The sequence below is a fragment of the Armigeres subalbatus genome, chromosome 3, assembly GCF_024139115.2.
Source record: "Armigeres subalbatus isolate Guangzhou_Male chromosome 3, GZ_Asu_2, whole genome shotgun sequence".
NCBI classification, from domain to species: domain Eukaryota; kingdom Metazoa; phylum Arthropoda; class Insecta; order Diptera; family Culicidae; genus Armigeres; species Armigeres subalbatus.
This window is the reverse complement of record NC_085141.1, coordinates 307,292,540-307,309,050: the sequence shown is the minus strand read 5'-3', so window position 1 is coordinate 307,309,050 and position 16,511 is coordinate 307,292,540. Positions and strand designations below refer to the sequence as shown.

The 16,511-nt window shown below is 42.0% G+C and overlaps 1 protein-coding gene across 1 annotated transcript in view; it reads left to right on the top strand.

Annotated features, from left to right (window-relative positions):
* Positions 1-594: 594 nt before the first annotated feature.
* LOC134225166 (LIM domain-binding protein 2) overlaps positions 595-16,511 on the top strand; it is a 45,530-nt gene continuing 29,613 nt past the window's right edge. The window contains exon 1 of the mRNA XM_062705023.1: positions 595-735. Within this exon, the coding sequence (XP_062561007.1) occupies positions 729-735 (7 nt within the window). The 5' untranslated portion in view covers positions 595-728. The remainder of the gene's footprint in view (positions 736-16,511) is intronic.

The following is a 16,511-nucleotide window of genomic DNA, read 5'->3' as shown; positions in this document are numbered from 1 at the left end:
AGCAGCAGAGCACCTTTTGGCTGTCGAAGAAAACAGTCCAAGCTACGAAAGATAGTGACAAGCGCGAGTGTGAAGAGAAAGAAAACTCACTAGATGAGCAATTTTTTGACCGAAAACAGGTTGGCCGTGTGTTGGGAAGATAAAAATGCGTAGCAGTGTAAAGAGAGCGAAATAGTTGAAGCAAAGTGTAAAAAGTTGAAAATAAAAACGAGATCATTGTGTATCTATCTTATTTTCTCCACCTATTTTTGTTTTTTTTTTCGGGGCTTTACAGTTAATTAGTGTATTAAGATGAACCGGAATATGGTGAGACTGGAATGTTCCTGCCTCGTCAATATCAACTATAGTAACGGTTGCTGGTGCTACTATTACAAAGCGAACTGTGGTTTGTCGCCGTCATCTCACCGTCATCGTCAACAGCAGCTTTCAAAAGGAGTAGCAGCCGTCGATAGCTCGTTGTTATCCTCGTAGAAACCATCGTAGTCACCCACCCCCTCCCGAACAAATTTCGTGCGTAGCTGTATACACACACATAGTACACACGAGCCGCTATTTCTTGAAGACTACGCAACCGAAAACCAACAAAAGAGCGAGCAATACGCATCACGCAAGAGACATTGTAGCTGTTTATAAGAAGAAAAGAGCTTAGAAGAACGCGAAACAATTGCCGTTGTCGAGCAACCCCTCTTCGGAAGAAGATTTCGTCGCAGCACTCTTCAGTTTAGAATATGATAGGTAAGTCCCTTCCGCTTATTTTCCTTCAGTTCTATTTGTTGAAAAGGCACATACAAAATGACAACAGTAAAGGACAAATGAGAGTAGAAATACTGGATTACAGTTGTCAGAGCATTATGTCAGAAATCAGAATGTAAAATGTATGTAGGTATAATCAGTCAAATACCTATATCAAAGTCTTATCAGCTTGCCGTCTTAACCTTAACAACACATGAGTGAGTAAGATAATATTTTTCGAAACAAAATTGATACTGAAATATATCGAAATTGGATTGGATTCCGTGACATTAGATACCCATTATTGCCAGGATTTTTTTTAATAAGCTTTCAGATCCATCGAAAATCTGTTTCGAGGTTGAGCGTTTTGTTGTTGATCCTTTCAATGGTCCAACTACTTAGAAAACCACGTTTCAGAAACACTTCCGAGAGGTCTAACACTTTTATTGCCACGGTTTCTTCTAAATAAATTGTTGACCCCTTCAATCTCCACGGGAACCTGTTTCCGTAACAAACCCAAGAATAGTGGTACCTAAATTGCCAGGGTCTCCAGCAATTCTAATCTAACATAGGCGTAGGAATTGTTAACTTGGAGATGGCCAGTTCGATTCTCGGTCCGGTCTAAGATGTTTTCGGGTGGGAAACATTCTCTACCCATTTGACAAAGTGTATCTATTCTATTGTGCTTGCCATATACTGCCGTCATACGCATATCTGTCCCATGTTTGCTGGGATTTCCTATGTACATGGGACAATTATGCGTAGAACGGCAGTATAGGACATATACTCATTGAAACCGGGTGGCACTAAGTTTTCCTCAGGAGGTTCTAGAATATTAGAAGAATTGGTCAACTCTTATAACTTATAAAAAAGCTTCTTGTAGCAATTTGAGAGCAATATTATTTCAATAATCTCCAATTGACTCCGAGTGGTCCTCCAGAAGTTCCTGATTATGTGGTTAAATATTGGAAATTGCTCTAGAACAGCGGTTCGTAAAATTTTCCTTGGGAGGTACTCCTTCGCATTTTTGCATTAATTGAGGTTCCCCGTATTGTTTCTTGCTGTAAATGAAAATAAGTGTAACTTATAAGAAATATGAAAATTAGAACTAAAAATTAGCGAGATATATGACTCTCCATAAATTTGGCTGAAATTTTCATTATTCCGAGCTTTTGGAGAAAAGCTTCCGAGCCTCTTGAAATGCGACTTTCGAGCCACTTAAAAGGAGGCTTCTAAGCATCTTGGAAGGACGCCTCTGACCCAATCAACACAAGATCGTAAGATGCTAAAGTGGATGCGATAAAGGTACTTCCCCATTCTACATGTACGTATATCGCCTCCACTTCAGCATCTTATGTTACGTCATATACGATTTTGTGCAGACTGATGAGCCTCTTGAACGCAGGCTTTCAAGCGTCTAGAAAGCTGAATTCTGAACCCCTTGAAGAGAGGCTTCCGAGCCTCTTGAAAGTAGGCTTCCGAGCATCTCGAAAGGAGGCTTCCGCACCACTTGAAAACAGTTTTTCGAGCCTCTTGAATGAAGGTTTCCGAACCTCTTGAAAGGAGGCTTCCGGGCTTCTTGAGAGGGAGCTTCCTGGTTTCTTGAAAGGAGGCTTCCAAACCACTTGAAAAGAGGTTGTTTAGCCTCTTGAAAATAGGCTTCCCAGCCTCTTGAAAGAAGACTTCCAGGCCTATAGTTAGAAGGGGGCTTTTGGGCCTCTTGGGAGGGGGCTTCCGGGTCTCTTGAGATGAGGTCTCTGGACCGTTTGAAAGTATGTTTTCGAGCATTTGGATAGGAGGCTTCCGATTTTCTTGAAAGAAGTCCTCCGAGTAGCTTAGAAGCAGGCTTTCGAGAAGCGTAGAAAGCTGCTTTCAATCCTCTTGCAACGAAGCAACTGAGCTTTCCCGAAAGAAGCCTTCATATCTCTCAAATGGGGGCTTCCGAACGTGTAGACCGTAAATTTTAGTCTAGAAGCATATTCTTAACATATAATTCAACATTTTGTTTCGATCAGGTAGATTGCATAGAAGATTTCTAAAATTTGTTCGTTCTGTCCTTTTGATCTTTTGTCCCACAGCTCTTCATCCACTGTGCTGGTCATGCAGGACAAGATTTAATAGTCTTCGAGTTACTGATCGCATACCTCGCGCTTAGATTCATAGAGGCGTAAGTGTATTGATCGATTTCTCTTAATCGATTTTATATTTTGTTTATAACTGTTTCAAAAGCTACAACCGTGATTAGATATAAGAGATATAATCATCCTTTATCACACCAAACCATTAAATCATCGACAAACTAGCGCAATTCGACACAATAATAAAAAGAAAACATCGACAAAGAGAAATCGATCCATACAGTAACGTTTCTATGAAACTAAGCGCGAGATATATCAAAAACTTTATCAATAAGTTTTGAATAAAATTGTAATACATCCGCCATTATGCATTTTTGTCCGAGGTACCTCCTGGGCCCGGCGGGGGTACATGTACCGCTGGTTGAAAACCGCTGCTCTAGAAAGCAGTTATTTTTTTAGAGTTCTGATTGTAGCAATTTGAGAGTAAATCGTTATAAAGAACCCCGTTGAGTCCCGATGGCCACTTCAGCTGAAGTTTCAGAACATTCCTTAGTATCCAATTCTAAAAATGCGCAATAAAAAGCTGCGAATATTTCTGAATCGTTGTAGCAATGGGAATGAAACAGTCATTGTCCCGGGTTACCAGTGCGTCCCGGTCCCGGAAGTGCCCGAATATCCGCAAAAGTTATTTGCCCTAAAAAGCAGCGGTTTTGTTTGAAAATCGCTTGTCGTAGCAATGTGAGAAAAAAGCTATAGCAAGGCTAATTGTTCCTTGCAGTAGGACGAAAAAACATCAGGTACAGTAGGAAGGATTGTAATCCACATTGAAGTCCCTCATTAGTGAACTTTGACCGGTGGCTAGTTATGGTAACCAAAATCCGATGATCCAATGATGAAGTGCGTTGTTCTCCGGAGATAAGACTACTATAGCCAGTCAGACCTAAACTAAGAGAAAAAACTTCAGACCGAAAGGGTTTTCATGACCATGGGTTCATGGGTTTCTGCAGAATTGATCAAAATATCAGCAACAAAAATTTTCAGATCCCTCATGAAAGAACATAAAGCGTCGTAAGGGCTCTGAAAGTGGTAGTTTTCAAGCGGCTGCAAAGCAGGATGTAGTCGGTTGGTGCGTTGGTGGCGTTATTAGCAGCATTATCAGCTAGAACGCTAGATCAGCTAGATTCTGGATGGTATACCGTAGTTGGGGAACGTTAAAATTCGAGTTGAGGGCATCAGCAAATTATGTGTTCAGCGGAGTTTTGGACTCCACAGACTTCGCGTACTGTCTGGAAGGGCCTCTGGTGTGGCCGGTACGGAGGTGGGAAATAATTGACTGGTCCTTAAAGCTAGGTAGATCGTTCTAGGGAACCGTGATTTTTTTTTCGGAGTAGGGTGGTGTTGGAGGCGCCCGCTGCCTCTTCCAGTCCTGGTTGACGATCTTTCGAACCAAGGGTTTGGCATCGCCTGAACTGGATGAGCCGAAGTAGTTTAGCCTCGATAACCAACCCCAGCCAATATGTACGCAGTGACATTTCCTGACACCCAATGTCCTGAGATCCAGGCGAATGTCATGGACTGTAGTTGACACGCACGAATGGCCTGGATCTATAGATGCTTCGCACTGGCGGAGTCCGTAAGAATTCGGATTGCTTTATCGGTGGGAGCGGTGTTTCCACATTGTCCTGGGAGGCTATCAGAGATTGTGATATTGTTTCCGGTGACGCCCAAGCCGACCCCTTGTATTGAGACAGACCCGTCGGTATAGCAGTCCACGTGGTTCCTGTAGTCTGTGCTGAGCAGCTCTGCGACCAATCTTCGTAATGGAGCGGTTTACGTTGGGTATAGGGGAGTGCTCCTCGCCGGCCATCGTGTGCGGAATCCGGTGAAATTTTCATTATTCCGAGCTTTTGGAGAGAAGCTTCCGAGCCTCTTGAAAGGTGGCTTCCGGGCCTCTTGTTAGAAGGCTTTCCAGCTTCTTGAAAGGAGGCTTCCAGGCTTCTTTTTCCTGCAGAAGTTAACTCAGGTAGTGTGGGGATGGGATCACCCGACCCACTAAAACCGAAACCCTTTCGCCAGTCCGTATCCCCCGGCTCGCAATTAGGCAATACTTCCGGAGAGGACTATTGAGAACGCCTATGCTAACGCACTCGGCGGTATAACACACCATCGACTTCAAGGGTGGTAACCTCATCACCCGTCGATCGCAAGCTATGATAGTAACTTATCGGTCTGTATCATAAACTCGCGTAGGAGACAAGCACCCCGACAACAAACGCCACGCGTGAACCGCAATGACCTCTTCTATATCTACATACGGAGGTCCCCGCAGCCCACCCGCGACGTTTTTGTTGTTGGGTATATTCGATACCTCCGGAATCAGTGTGTGGGTCTAACGACCTTTGACTGCAGTGTCCCATGCTCTTTTCTATTTGAGCAACGAAGCTGCTCTCTTGACACGCCGCATTTGCACCGAGTTCCTGTCGTTGAACCACTCCACATCTTCCTCCAGAAGTATGTCTATCGGCATCATCCCACCAATGACGCACACCGCCTCATAAGATATGGTGCAGTATGCGCAGTATGCCACCGGTCCGAGGATCGATCTCTGTGGAATACCTGCTGACACTTCAATCGACTGCTGACCAGCGTCGGTGTCGACTAACAATATCCTGTTCTGAAAATAGCTTTTCAGAATCCTGCACAGATAATCCCGGACTCTATATAGCTGCCCAGTTAGCGTTATTAAATGCATTCTTTACATCTAGTGTAATCAATGCACAGTACCTAATACATCTTCTATTCAAACCACGCGCTATCTTAGCCGTTTCCGTTATCGACCGTATTGCTTCGGTGGTAGAACGTCCTTTACGGAACCCATACTGGTTGCTTGATAAGCCACCAGCACCCTCCGTATAGTCTGTCAATCTATTCAGGATCACCCTCTCTAACAACTTACCAGTTGTGTCGAGTAGGCAAATTGGTCTGTATGCCAAAGGCTCTCCCGGGGATTTCCCAGGCTTAGGAAGTAGCATCAACTTCTTCCGTTTCCAAAGATCTGGGAAGTTTCCTTCTTCCAGGCAACGTTGGAGGCAGTTCCTGAACCTATCTGGAGCGGCAAGGAGCGCGGGCTTAAGGACCAGGTTAGGAATACAATCCGGCCCTGGTGCCTTATTTAGCTTAAGTTTTCTTGCAACGGCGATAAGCTCATCGTTAGTCACTAGCGGTACCACCTTCACTGACTCGTACGGTGTGGCGGGCCAGTCCGATGAGTCATGCTTCGTGATCAAACCTTTAACGATCCTGGCTAACATCGCCGAGGATTTCTCAGGAGGTGTGCTGTTGGTCCTCTTCAAAGCAGGCTCTCTTACTACATTTGATTTCGTAGTTCAGAGCTCTGCTCGCTGTTTGGAACACTCGGCGTCTTTCTAGCCTGTCCGCTTCGGTTCTAGCACGTCGCAACCTTCTTTTAGCTCTAAGACAGGTTCTGCGATGATCAGCTATCGTGCTCGTCCACCAGTGCACCGGTTTGCGGTTGCCGGTTGGCATAGTCCTTCTGGGCACTGTCACGTCACATGCTCGTGTTAGGACATCGGATAACTCATCACCACTAAGGCCTAGAGTTCGATTTTCCCACCGTAGTGATTCTTCCAGCAGTTCTGGGTCGAACTGCGAGGTACGCCATCCTAGATCAGCTTTACTGGCCCGCCTTGTGGTTCTGTTGGGGGTATAGCTGACCATAAAACGTATTTCCTGATGGTCACTAGCAGTATACCCTTCGTGAATCCTCCATTCAGGCTCCACTGTCCATCCCGCGCTGCAGAAGGCCACATCGATGCATTGCAACGCCATTCGGTCCTCTGAACGTTGAGGCTTGGCCCTCGTTCAGCAGGACTACGTTTAGTACCGCTAGAGACTGTAGCAGGATATGACCTCTAGCGTTAATTAACCGAGAGGCCCAATCCACTGCCCACGCGTTGAAGTCACCTGCTACAACTAATGGTTTAAGACCAGTTAGTCTCGCTACAAGATTTATTATCTAACACTCTAGTATACTGCTCTATGCTCCATCTTGGAGGACAGTAGCAGCTGCAAAAGTAAACTCCGTTTACCTTTGCTATAACGGAACCCTCATCATCAGGAGATGACACTATCTCCTGGATGGGGTACCTCCCGCAAGGCAGCATCAGTCTTATTCTCGTGTACCGACTGTTGTAGCAGCGCTTGCGCTGCCTCGCAGTGTTTGAGATTTAGCTGAGCTACTTGCTTGACCGAGCCCGTCTGGAGGCCGGACAGGCCTGCCCACCGGATGGGTGTTTGTTGTCTGTGCCATGACCACAGATCAAACACCTCGGTGTGGCCTGGCAGGTGTGAGCTTTGTGACATTCAGTTTCACACCTCCGGCAAAACCGACTCCGATCAGGACCTTTGCAGTCACATAACTTATGTTCGTAATCGAAACACTTGAAGCAGGCCTGAGGTTGTTGGTTTGCGCTCACCGAGCATACCGACCAATCCACCTTCAGCTTGGCCTTATCCAGTACCTTCTTGGCGTCAGCCACAGGTATCTGGAATGAGGCAACCTGCGGTCCAGCATAACCTTTCCGAAACCGAATCGCGGTATCCTGGATTTCAACGCCACAATGATCTATCAGTGCAGCTCACCGGCTTCGGTAATTTCGTCCAGGCCTCGGCATTGGATTACCTCTACTGGGCATAGGGCTCTCACCTGAACCGCATCACCAAGCACCTCTTCTGCCAACTTTTTATACGCGGAACTCTTCCGCGCAGCATCCCGCCTCAGGAAGAGGATCATCTCGCCCTTCTGCGTTCTGCGGATGCAGTTGACATCATCCCCTAGGCTAGTGAGCCTTTTATCGCCCCGCAAAGCCTTCAGAACGTCAGCATAGCTCTTACAATCAGCCTTGACGATAATTGCTTCGCCTCTGTCCTTCCTGACCATTGGAAGGTGTGCCCTTTCCTCTACGGGCACTCCCCCTCCTTCTTGGCCGATGGCATTTTCGCCTCTTCTGCTGCTTTTCGCTCCTTCTTCGCCTTTTTGGGATTCACAACTTCCCTCCAGGGCAGGCCGTCTGGTTTCCGTCGTTCCTTAGGGCCGGCTTCCTGCTTAACCTTCTCCCGACGGATCTTAGTAGCCTTCTTCTCGTGCAATACCGGCTTGGTGCTAGCTCCCTCCAGGTCGGTTGGCATACTGACCTTACTAGGCTTTGGAGTTGCTCCAGTAACAGCCATGCGTCTGCGAAGTTCTGCAGTCTGGCTTTCTGCCAGCTGCTTTTCTTCCGTAAGGACTCGAATCTTCGACTCGGCTTCCTTCCTGGCCTCCACCGCTTGGCTCACTGCCAACTCTTTCTCCTCGGTAAGTTGGCGGATCTTTCGTTCCGCCTCCTTACTTGCCTGCAGCAAGGACTTCCACTCCTGCTTTGCCTCTACAATCATGTTCAGAGGGTCAGCACGGACTTCTTAACGTCCTTGCTGTACTTCCCGCCGTTGTCCAGAAAGGACATGATTACGGTCGTTACGTCTGTAATAACCTCCATTTATCTGGTCTCCACTCTCCTTGTGACTGGTCATCACTTCCGTGATCAGGTTAGGACCTGGTTAGGGTAGCTCCGTCCATCTTGATCTCGATGGGCGGCTCATCCGACCTGCCACGCTCTTCTGCATCGCTGCCCCTGGCGATCGGTGGGGCGAGCTGTTGTTAAGGCCACTTCGTCTGGCGAAGGCATCCACCCTTTCGTCAGACGCTTCTTCCTCTCCACTCAAATTTGTTTTTTGTTTTGGTTTGGTCAACATTTTGGTCCCACGAGTCGCGTGAGAAAATAGGTCCGCCACGCCAGAGCTCCTCAATAACGTGGTAAGGGAGCGCTATACTGTGAAGGGTGCCCAAGTACCTCACAGGCTCCGTTAGCGGCCTGCTATTTATTTCACCCTTCAGACCATGCATCCCCTTGGCACGGGTCGCTACCGTAGGTTTAGGGGTTAGGGGACGTCATATTATTAGCTGCACTGAAGTGCTTCTGATAATAAATATGACTAGATTTACACCGCTACACACTGCTCAAAAAAAATTGCATAGAAGATTAAGATTTATTCATTCGTCGTTCTCTGTCCTTTTGATCTTTTGTCCCAAAGCTACTATGCAGCTTGTTTTTGAAGGCCTGGATTCAATAGTTACTGACCGCCATGCATAATATACATGTATCAAAACTTTATCAATCATTTTTGATTAAAATTGTAATACATCTGTAATTACGCATTTTTGTCCGAGGTACCTCCTGGGCCCCGCAAAGGTACCCCCAGGGTACATTACGTCTGTAATCACCTCCATTTATCTGGTCTCCACTCTCCTTGTCACTGGTCATCACTTCCGTGATGACCCTGGTTAGGGTAGCTCCGTCCATCTTAATCTCGATGGGCGGCTCGTCCAACCTGCCACGCTACATGTACCCCCAGGTTGAGAATAACAGGATTAGAGCTTTGTCTATCCGGAACCGGGTAGTCCTTTCTTTAGTACTATGTGGTTTGATTTTGGTTTTTATAAGGTTGATTCTCGATCTGCAGCTGGCCTTAACCGTTCTCAAGTGAAGTTTAAAAGATATTGCTTGGTCAATGGAGACACCGTGGACCTTTACAAGTTTGGAATAAGCTGTCCATCAATTTTAAGGCTGAGGCCAGACATACATGCCCGCGAATACTTTTTCTGACCGACATGGTAAAGCCGATCACTGGCACAACTCACAACTTTTCGTTTTTTTGGCATTATGATGGCAAAGCATTGATAGTGGTATAAACTTCCACCTGATAAAGACTCAGATCAAAGTTCCAGGGTTGTTACGACTACGCGGATTTCGCGATTTTCGCGGATTTCGCGGTTTTCGCGGATTTGGCGCGGATTTACATAACGATTTTAGGACTTCGCGCGAATTTGGCGCGGATTTAGTTTTAGGTAATAATTGAACAAATAAAATTCTAGATCTAAGGACGTTCATTTAAAAATTAGTTTTATGTCTATCTAGATGGGTTTTATTCTCGTTAGCAAATGTTTTCGAGAACAAAATTTGCGTTCGTAGTTGATTACTCACATTGTTTTTCGGATATTAACTAGTCCTGTTTGAATTCCATGATTACCCCCTTGAGCATTGATTAAACAAATGTTATGAGGGGCGTCATTTGTTGTCGTTTTTAAATCATTCTGAAACATGACGCATACAAAACATGTCTGTTGAAGGGCATGAACACCCATTATTTATTCCGACAACTTCGTCGTAATTCCGAGATATTTGTCAGTTTCTGATTAATTATTCCTTTTTAGATGCACTACAAGCATGATATTTCATATGTCATTTTTCGAAACTTTTTTTATTTTTTAGCATTCATCTATAACGAATAAGGGTTACACAACAATAAGATACACAAAAATAATTTTTGATTTTATTAAGGTACCTCATTTTAATAAGATTCGTTCAAACATTAAAATGTGAATTTAAAAAGGTGTTTTGAAAAAAAAAACACAATTTTTCCAGGAGCATTTTTTGTGAAACTTTTTAGAAATATTTTTGGGGAGTTTCCACGGAAATTATTGGAGCGCTGATCAAAGGAATTACCACGAATTACTGTAAAAACAATTTGCCGGAATGTCGCCTTGAATTTACGAAAGATTATCCACAAGCATTCGCCACATAATGTTTGCAGATATTTCCAAAACGATTTCCACAGGAATTGAAGGAGAAAATTTGTAATATATTTCCAGAAGAGTTTTTGCAGAGATTCGCAGAGAAATTCACGCAAGAATTCACGTTGCGATTCCTTTCGAAGTTTCTGTAGCAATGATCAAAATGATTTCTTTAAAAAATCCTGAGAAACGCGCCTTGAATTAAACGAAAGGTTTGTTTGTCAAATTTATTTTTCGCGGGAAGTCATCAATCAATTTCTGCAAGAATTTTCAAAGCGATTTCCACGGGAATTAATTGAAGGTTTCCACATGTAGTCTCTGAAATTTTCCCGCATGTTGTTTTGGAAGAATTTACTTGAATTTATGAAAAATGAATTTCCGCATAAATTGCCGGGGGAACTTTTGCAAGAATACCCGGAGACATTTCCGCAGATGTTCTCGGAAAATAATCCGCAGACAATTTTGGAGAGGCTTTTGCAGATATTCCAAGAGCAGTTGGATTTCTGCCAACACATCCAGGATAATTTCCGCGAGAATTGTCGGATGATTTACCACAGGAATTTCTGGGATGAAACTGCGCATGCATAATATATTTCTGCAGGAGTTTTCGCAAATTTTCTCCGAGATTTTAGCTGAAATTGTAGTAAAAAACGACACAGGCTTTCCTACCGAATAATTGCGATTAAATTGTAACTAAAAATGTCAATTGCCGGATTTTACTGCATGAGCTTGTAGAGAGTTTATCTATCACAAGAATTAAAAGAGGACCTTACGCACAAATTCCGAACTAATGTACACTGGAGTTTACGCAAATTATTCTACAAAAATTTTGAAGAAATTTCTGTTGAAACTTTCGAATGAACTTACGATTCAAACTCAGCATTCTGAGTTGCAAATCAGCGGAGCTTGAGCAACTACGTTAGATTTTGTATTATTTGTTTCTTGATACGAATTCAAATAATTGATATACAGAAGTTTTGTTAATAAAACGAAGTTGTATGGTCTAATTCCTTAATCTGTACGCAAGTCTGTCTTATGATCAATAATTACAACAAAATTGCATAATTTATTTATTCAGAAGAAATTACTGTTTTGTCAGATTCTTATTATTTGCCAAGTTTATCTATAATCAATTATGTTCAAATCTGGTATGAACATTCCTGACACACAGATAATAACGGAACATGCTAAAAAATTCATCTCATCTAAAATGCGGTGCTTATTAAAATAGTATTGGCTGTTAGGTTCTTGTTCTCTTAGCCTCAGTACTACTAGTGGTGAAAAGGACCATCTAGAAGGGTTGTTATATTGACTGCTGTACTAACTGTACTGTATGTGTAGCGTTGAAGTTAAAAAATATATTTAAAATCAGTAATATTATAAAATCGAACTCGAAAAGAAGACATTCAGTAAATTGTGGTGACCAAAATTGATATTTAAGGTTTATTTGCTTGGAATTTAGTTTTGGGTCGCGCGGATATGGCGCGGAATGGATTTTCATGTCGCGCGGAAATGGCGCGGATTTGATTTTAGTCGGCGCGGATTTGGCGCGGAAAATATTTCAGGATCTCCGTAACAACCCTGAAGTTCTCAATATATAAAAAGTGGTTGTAGGACAAAAGGTCGAAGGTCGAAAAGGTCGAATGTCAAAAGCTCGAAAGGTCAAAAGGTCGAAGGGTCAAAAGGTCGAAACAAAAAACTGCGCCAAAAGGTTGAAGGACAGAAGGTCGAAAGGACCAAAAGGTCTTTCTTTTTCTTCTTCCTTCTTTCTTATTATTTATTCCTTTTTCCATCTTCCTTTTTATTTCTTACTTCATGTGTCCTTCCTTTAATTTTTTTTCCTTCTTTCTTCTTTCTTACTTCTTTCTTCCTTCCATATTTCACCTTCTTTATTTCTAAGGGGCTGTCCATATTCCACGTGGACATGTTTCGGTCAGGTTTAGATACCCCCCTCCCCCAGCGTGGACAACTTCTCATATAAATTTTCAAAAATTTGTATGAACCGTGGACATTCGCCATACACCCCCTCCCCCCTAAACTGTCCACGTGGTATGTGGACAGCCCCTAACTACTTTCTTTTTTTCCTTTTTCTCCCTTCTTTCCTTCATCTTTCTTCTTTTTTTCCATCTTTTTTCTTCCTTCTTTTTTCATTCTTTCTTCCTACTTGCTTTTTTTTCTTCTTTTTCCTTCTTCTTTCTACCTTCTTCTTTCTTCCTTCTTGTTTCCTGCTTTCTTTTTACTTTCTTTACTCTTTACTCTTTCTTTTTTCCTTCTTTACTCTTTCTTTTTTGCTTCTTTCTTCCTTTTTTCTATTTTATACCTTCATTCATCCTTTTCTCCTTTCTTATTCCTTTCTTCTGTTTTTCTTCTTTCTTTTTTCCTTTTTTGTTTGTTCCTTCTTTCTTTTTTATTCCTTCATTCATCCTTTTCTCCTTTCTTATTCCTTTCTTCTGTTTTTCTTCTTTCTTTTTTCCTTTTTTTGTTTGTTCCTTCTTTCTTTTTTATTCCTTCCTTTCTTCTTTCTTTCTACTCTCTTTCTACGTTCTTTCTTCTTCCTTTCCTTCGTTTTTCTTCTTTCTTTCTTCCGTCTTTCTTTGTTCTTTCCACGTCCTTTTTTCCTTCTTTCTTCCTACTTTCTTTCTTCTTTTTTCCTCCTTTCTTCCTTCTTTCTTCTCTCTTCCTTCTCTCTTTCTTCCTTCTTTCACCCTTCTTTCTTTCTTCTTCCTTCTTGTTTCCTGTTTTTCTTCTAACTTTCTTTTTTCTTTCTTCTTTCTTTTCTTCTTTCTTCCTTCATTCATCCTTCTTTCTTTCTTCATTCTTCCTTTCTCCTTTCTTTTATCCTTCTTTCTTTCTTGTTTCTTCCTTATTTCTCTCTTCATTGTTCCTTATTTCTTCTCCCTTATTTCTCTCTTTTTTATTCCTCTTCTTCTATCTTTTTTCTCTTTTCCTATTGCTTGCTTCCTCCTTGTTTCTTTTGTTTTGCTTCATTGTGTCTTTTGTTCTTCATCCTTCCTTCCTGCTTTCTTCCTTCTTCTATTTAACTTTTGACGTAGAATTACGTCTTCCGGTAAAACAGGGGGATCATTCCAAAGTTTCAAATTTAGAACCGTCACGAAAAGAGGTTAGGAAATACGAGCCAATAACTAAGCCGTTTTTCAACGGATTCCGGAGATTTTGGTATGAGTTGATCAAAAAACTCTCTAAGATTCCTAACAACTATTGTAAATAATTGTTTCAACGCATTTAACCATTGAAAAATTCAATTTTGCCAACCAATGTTAAAATTGCACTTTAATAGTAAATTGCCTACATTTCGGCTATCCGCCATCCGGCATAAACATGCATAAAATGTTGATGATCAAATTTCGTATCCACTATCGCACTATACGTAATTCTACGTTCAATTCTTTTTTTTTTTCATTTCTTATTTACATTTCACTTCTTATTTCTCACTTTTCACTTCTCACTTCTCATTTATCTATGCTCACTACCTCCTTCTTGCATCTCACTTGTCACTACAGTGTTGACCCGATTTTGTCACTCCCCGGTTTTGTCTACCCCCGATTTTATCACGTTTTCGACCCAATTTTATCACATCCCGATTTTATCATGCTTTCGACCCGATTTTATCACGCCAAACATTTTTGTAATTCTTTTTATTTTCGTAAATAATACCACAAATAAGATTGATTTTCATAAAGTAACTTTCACCGCCTGTAGTTTATTACGAACGACTTCTGAGTACCTGGGAAATATTCTGTAAGCAATTTTGACGAGAAATAACGGGTACCGTTCAAGCATTTGGCCTTTCCAAGGCATAAAATGATTCATATTTGTGGAATGAATTAAAAAATTGGATTTTTTTTTTTTTTATTTTGTCACATACCCTGTTTTATCACCCCAAAATTCACCAGGGGGTGATAAAATCGGGATAATACTGTACCCACATTTCCCATCTCATTTCTTGTCTTTTTGTTTTTGACTTTCGACGTTATGACACATATTCGACCTTTTGACCCTTCGACCTTTTGTCCATTCGACCTTTTGTCCTTTCGACCTTTTGACCCTTCGACCTTTTGTCCTTTTGACCTTTTGACCTTTTGTCCTTCGACCTTTTGACACAGATTCATAAAAAGTTATTCGTATTTCAAAATATGAAGATTTTTTGAAAAGTTCATTTAAATCCATAAATTTGTCGATTTTTAGGTTTTCCTGCTGAAACTCTTAAAATTAATCCATTTGTATCAATACATGCAGAAAGATCCGTGAAACGTCGTTTTTAAGAATCTGTAGACGGCTTTTTCGATTCTTTTCATTAGATCCGCACAGCCTAGTGCTCGATTCTTAATATTCTGATGGCATCTCAGCTGAAAGAATGGAAAGTTTAACGCATTATTGATCGAAAGCTAAATAGTTCATACGATTCTTTAAATCAAAACGCACAGTGACTCCGTTATTATAACAAATTCACTCAAATGAAAAACCTCTGGGCAGCCATGATTTAAGCACAAGTACCAGCCTTTTAAATTCCGATTTCATCTAGCAGTAAAAAAGGAAACAAAAACTTCGTTCATACAGATAGGGTGGAAGCACCATTAATTAATTCAATCAATTCACGATTCATTTCTACGACTCTACTATCAAACAATATATTTTGGAGTGAAATTATAGCCTTTTAGAAAACTTTGTTGAACAAGAAAGGCAAAACAGAAGAGTTGTCTATCATGCTCCAGTAATAATTTCTCCAATTTTTCAGATCGGTTTCTGTACAGTTTTATTTATTCTAGCGCTAAGTTATGTTATACATTGATTTTAAAATCATACTAAAGTAGCATTTCTATCATTACCCGTACAGCAACCCTACCGAGAAAAAACTTTTCAATGAATGAAGCCTCTTCTGAAATTCCTGTTTGTTTACATTTGGATCATGCGCCGTTCCTCGCGCAAATATTTCACTTCGAATGCGAGAAACTGTTACACAGAGTTCTCCAGCGGGGTACATCACACAGCATTTCACTGTCATTCGACTGTATCCTGGCGTGTGTCAGACGGACGTCGTCTTCGTCGTTGTCGTCGTCATCCTCGTCATCGCCGCATATGCGGAAGTGCTTGTCTGCCCTTTCCCCTCGCACAACCAACACAAATCAACGCATTGTCGATTCGCTGTGGGAAAGTTTTGACATCGCACCGACAACGATTGTGGCGACACCGACGACGATAACTAGGTGAAACATTCCTTTTCTGGCAGAATACAGGGAGTGAGTGACGTTCCTCTTGCGCTGTTTACACATCAGCTACCCGCCGCGCGAAGGATCGTTCTCACCGTGCGACGATTGCATGCAATGCAAGTGGACTCGACGGAGCTCGGCAATTCTTCAGAAGGAAGATTCCCGAGGCAACAGGCGCGGTGGTCGTGGCAGTGGTAGTGTGACAAAACGAGCTAACAAGAAGGATGATCTCTTTTTCCGCACTGGGCTGCCTGACTGTAGATAGCTTTTGGAATCGATTCTCGACGGTCGACGAAGCGCGCGTCGCGAAGAAAAAACTATTATGCATACATAGCTTTCTGCACAACTACATCATCAGATGTTTTCAAATTACAATTCTGTGGCGGATATTGTGATGATTTACATGATATTTCAATTTCGACTTTACTTTTTCTGTACCAGTATTAATTAATACATAATTAATATTAATACTTAATTAATACTCTCAAGTGAAATGTGTTCATTTGGTATAAAAGCTTCTAATTTTTCTTTGGCTGTACGTGTCTATTGGAAGTTTGCCTGCATTTCTAATTGACTTTGATTGGTATTTTAAAACAAAAGCACAATTAAGTAGAACAATACAATATGCGATATCTTGTCCACTCGAAAAGAACCTGAACCAGGCCGAAAATCAAATTTGTCGTCTTCGAAATAACATTCCCAAGCGCTCGCAAGGTTATATGCTGAACATGTTTAGTAACATGGCCTAGTAAGTAATTGTGGCATGCTTTTGGATTGAGCTAT